This window comes from Hyalella azteca, unplaced genomic scaffold (assembly GCF_000764305.2).
Source record: "Hyalella azteca isolate HAZT.00-mixed unplaced genomic scaffold, Hazt_2.0.2 contig5418, whole genome shotgun sequence".
In the NCBI taxonomy this organism is placed as follows: Eukaryota; Metazoa; Arthropoda; class Malacostraca; order Amphipoda; family Hyalellidae; genus Hyalella; species Hyalella azteca.
In genome coordinates this window covers 285,945-289,787 of record NW_025935610.1, presented here as the reverse complement: position 1 = coordinate 289,787, position 3,843 = coordinate 285,945, and the positions used below count along the sequence as shown (strand labels likewise).

Genomic DNA, 3,843 nt, shown 5'->3' with positions numbered 1-3,843 from the left:
TTGTCGTTCAGGTCCTGGACGGTGACCGTGACAGAGCATTCCGACACGCGGGGGTGCGAGCTCCACGGCATGTCGCCCTACAGTCACGGGTGCCACAGAGAGAAATAAAAACACGGGTGTCAGAGAGAGAGAGGAAGAAAGTCACGGGTGCCAGAGAGAGAGTGAGAGTCACGGGTGTCAGCCTGGACGGTGACCGTGACAGAGCATTCCGACACGCGGGGGTGCGAGCTCCACGGCATGTCGCCCTACAGTCACGGGTGCCACAGAGAGAAATAAGAACACGGGTGTCAGAGAGAGAGAGAGGAAGAAAGTGACGAGTGTCAGAGGGAGAGAGAGTAACGAGTGTCAGAGGGAGAGAGAGTAACGAGTGTCAGAGAGTGAGAGAGAGAGAGAGTCAAGGGTGCCAGAGAGAGAAATAGAAACACGTACGCGTGCCAGAGAGAAAGAGAGAGTCACGGTTGATAAAGCGAAAGAGAGGCACAGTTACGAACCTCCAAATGCAGCTAACGTTTTGTATCTCAACGCTCGTGAATTTCCATTATGAGGTCTTTAGATAAGAATAGCATTAGAGACAATCATTAACATATCCGTATAGACGTGTAACAGACGAGGGAAAAGGGAACTGCCAGTTGGACCGATCTCAAGGAAATGAATACATTCCGAAATTCCTAATCTTGAACAGTTCACGTAAACACTAAGTAACCCAGCGCTTTTTTGAATTGAAATAGCCAAAATGATATAAACGGAATTTAGACAATTAGTTTATACATCTTCACGCTTGTTTTGTCGTAATATTATGTTCAGAAAATATTTGGAACCTCGATGAAACTTTCAACTACTCATGGTCAAATATAAATCTAGTAACGGAGTTTCTGAAGAGAGTGGCGTGTGAAGGAAAATTCCAAACTCCGACAAGGTCTGATCCGTCTAGGGTCTGATGTTGAGCACCACATGGAAGCTCCAATAGGAAAACGATATCGACAATGGCCAAAACAAGTGAAGTCGAAAGTCTACGGAGGCTTTGAGATTGTTTTCAAATGTCTGTTCGATCCCCCAGAAAACCTCTCAATATTCCTAGAATCACGAAAAAATAACCCCGCAATTTGAAATAAAGAATTTGATTAAAAATAAGTTAAGGGATCTGTTTCTAATCTAATCACATTGTTTCAATAAAGGGTTCGAGGTTTTACAAGGGCACCAATTTTCAGGTGTTGGTTGCATGGCACTGAACCGGTTAAATGACCACTCACTATATTTTAATGATTATTGAAAATCTTGAATATTACAGGATACCAATACGAATCATTCGTGCAAGCAGAAACAATTTTAAAAATATAAAATTTCATGGCCGATTTTTATTTATTATCGTACTAAAGTATTTAATTGCAACAATACCTAAAAATGTTAAGGTAAAATTTAATTAAATGATCAATGAAATATACTTTCCGATGATGAAAAAAACATTAAAATTCAGAATTAAGAAAAGGAATAATTCGACTGATAATCACATAATTACTCAAAAAATGATTAATTATTTTGCACATAAGAATTTACACACGCTTGTATAACGCACGTACCAAATTTGTGCACCGCAGTAATGCGCCTACTGGACTCAACGAAGGACAACCTTACACATGACGACGCACCTGATCGGTGACCTGCACTCTAAAGTTGAGTCCCGCTCTGTGCTGTGGGTTCTCAAAATCCAGCGGCACTCTAGAGAACAGGTCAGCACCAGCTGTGCTTGCTGCCACTTCCACCAGCTGCCAGCCGTGACCGCTCCCTAGCACCACCTGTCGTGCGCATGGAAGTGCGAACAAGAGATTGTATTTCGATCGATACGAGTCTATAACCTAGACAACTATTGCTATCTTTTATTTATGTATCAAGTGCAGGTATTATTATCGATAAAAAATTTACGTTGCTTACTCCTTTTCTTCGCACAAGACTGAATATAAAATTGATTCATTTAAAAAGAAACTAACTTGAAACTAACAGTACTTGCCACGAGCTCGATATCGATTATCTTACTTTGGCTGGTTGCACTACTTTTCCTGCTGTCCTGTAATATGTTTCAAAATATTTTAATGCAAAGATATCTGTTAATTAAAGCTCACCGTACTGCCAATGACGAAAACTATCAATTACCCGGTATGCAAACACGTTGCTTGTATCAGGATCCGTCACCACGAGAGTCGAGATGAAATTTTCAGAGACGTTGCTGCGAGATTTGGACGATGGAAGGCCGCGGGAGGGAAATTCTCTGTTGGAAGACAACACTGCGCTGGATGATAATGCTTCCTTGGGCAACGTGACTTCTATCGACGAGGTAACTCCGTCGGATGACGAAACGTCGGGAGATGACGATGCTCCGTTGGCTGACGATGCTCCATGGGACAAAGAACGCTGGAAAGATGCTTGACGATGTTCGGGTACCAAGACATCGACGTGCGATCGCACGAAGGAAGGAGGAACGTCGTTGACGTCGTCGATGTTTACGGTAACGGTACAAGTACCTGAACAAACAGCAACGTAATTATTTTCTATTCCCTAGTGACATTCTACAATAATTAAATCAGATTTACGGTAACTTAGTGTTTTAGGGGACGATTGAATGTATAGTTGTTGAAATGAATGTGGTTTAATCGTATAGTTAGTCAAAAACTACTGGACGTCCTAACATGTTTTATTTGGGATCAAGCGTAGGAAAGAAATGTCAAAAATGGTCACATGTACTCCCCATCTGCAGACCTTTTTGGAACAAACTGGAAGTTTAGACTTTACGGGACACCACGATTTTATGGTCGCAAGGGAAATGTTAACTGGCGTTTCGTTAGCGCGAATCGCTATGTTAAAGAGAGCTTTGCTCTTCGCCAAAGACGCTGCGTAAAAAACAAGGCTTTGTCAGAGCAAATGTCAACAAAACCCAAGTTGCTGCGGTCATAAAGGAACTAAATTCACACGCACCGCTTGCAATATAGTACAAAACGCTTCGGAGAAAAGCTGCTGTTATTTAGCGCACCATCGCTATTTTGAAGACGAAGAGCCTGTTATGGGAGGTCTGTTACAGGCAGCTAGTACGCTGGATATTTATAGGATGGATTATCATCATTATAAATGAACAAATTGAATTAAATTAAATTAAAAAATCTTCCAAGAAAGTACAGTCGGTCGGAATCAAGCGAATCATGCGCATAATTACAGATTATGATCCGAAAAATGTCTCAACTTATCAACCAACAATTGCTTGCGGGAAAAAAAGGCGAGAGCATAGGAACGTTTCCATTGTTAAGCATACAACCAGCAAACACGGGACCATCGAAACCGCAACAGCCCTCTAAAAAAATACCCACACACATACAACAAACAAAATAACTACAACTAAAACAACAACAAATATCATAAACAACACATACCAAATTCATCAATCACTTTAGCGCAATCTTTTCTCTCCACAAACACATCAATTCACTCACTTCAAACAACCCCACACACTATCATTCAAATAATGCAATATATACTTAAACTCGTAAATCATATCACTTTTCAAAAAAATCAGTCTAAAATAGCCTTCACTACAATCGCAACACTCGAATCTTTATCACTCATCAGTCACGCCAATATATATCTCAAGAACAATGGCTCGCGTTTCCCAATACTAAACTCTATAATAGCCCTCGGTAGTCCAACAAAATATCGCCCACAAAAACCATATTCCAATACCCACAGGCATAATTCAAATCTATCCAATTGCAGCATCACGCACATTATCAGTAATCATTAGTTCACCCTGCAACTGTAGTATTAAAACACAACTCTGAAAACGTAGCAAGAATTGAGCCC

At 40.9% G+C, this 3,843-nt stretch overlaps 1 protein-coding gene across 1 annotated transcript in view; it reads right to left on the bottom strand.

Annotated features, from left to right (window-relative positions):
• Positions 1-145: 145 nt before the first annotated feature.
• LOC108675549 overlaps positions 146-3,843 on the bottom strand; it is a gene marked incomplete at its 3' end in the record, with an annotated part of 6,254 nt that continues 2,556 nt past the window's right edge. Inside the window, exons 2-4 of the mRNA XM_018163569.1 lie at positions 2,149-2,516; positions 1,647-1,793; positions 146-245 (exon numbers count right to left, since the gene is read on the bottom strand). Of these exons, the coding sequence (XP_018019058.1) occupies positions 146-245; positions 1,647-1,793; positions 2,149-2,516 (615 nt within the window). The remainder of the gene's footprint in view (positions 246-1,646; positions 1,794-2,148; positions 2,517-3,843) is intronic.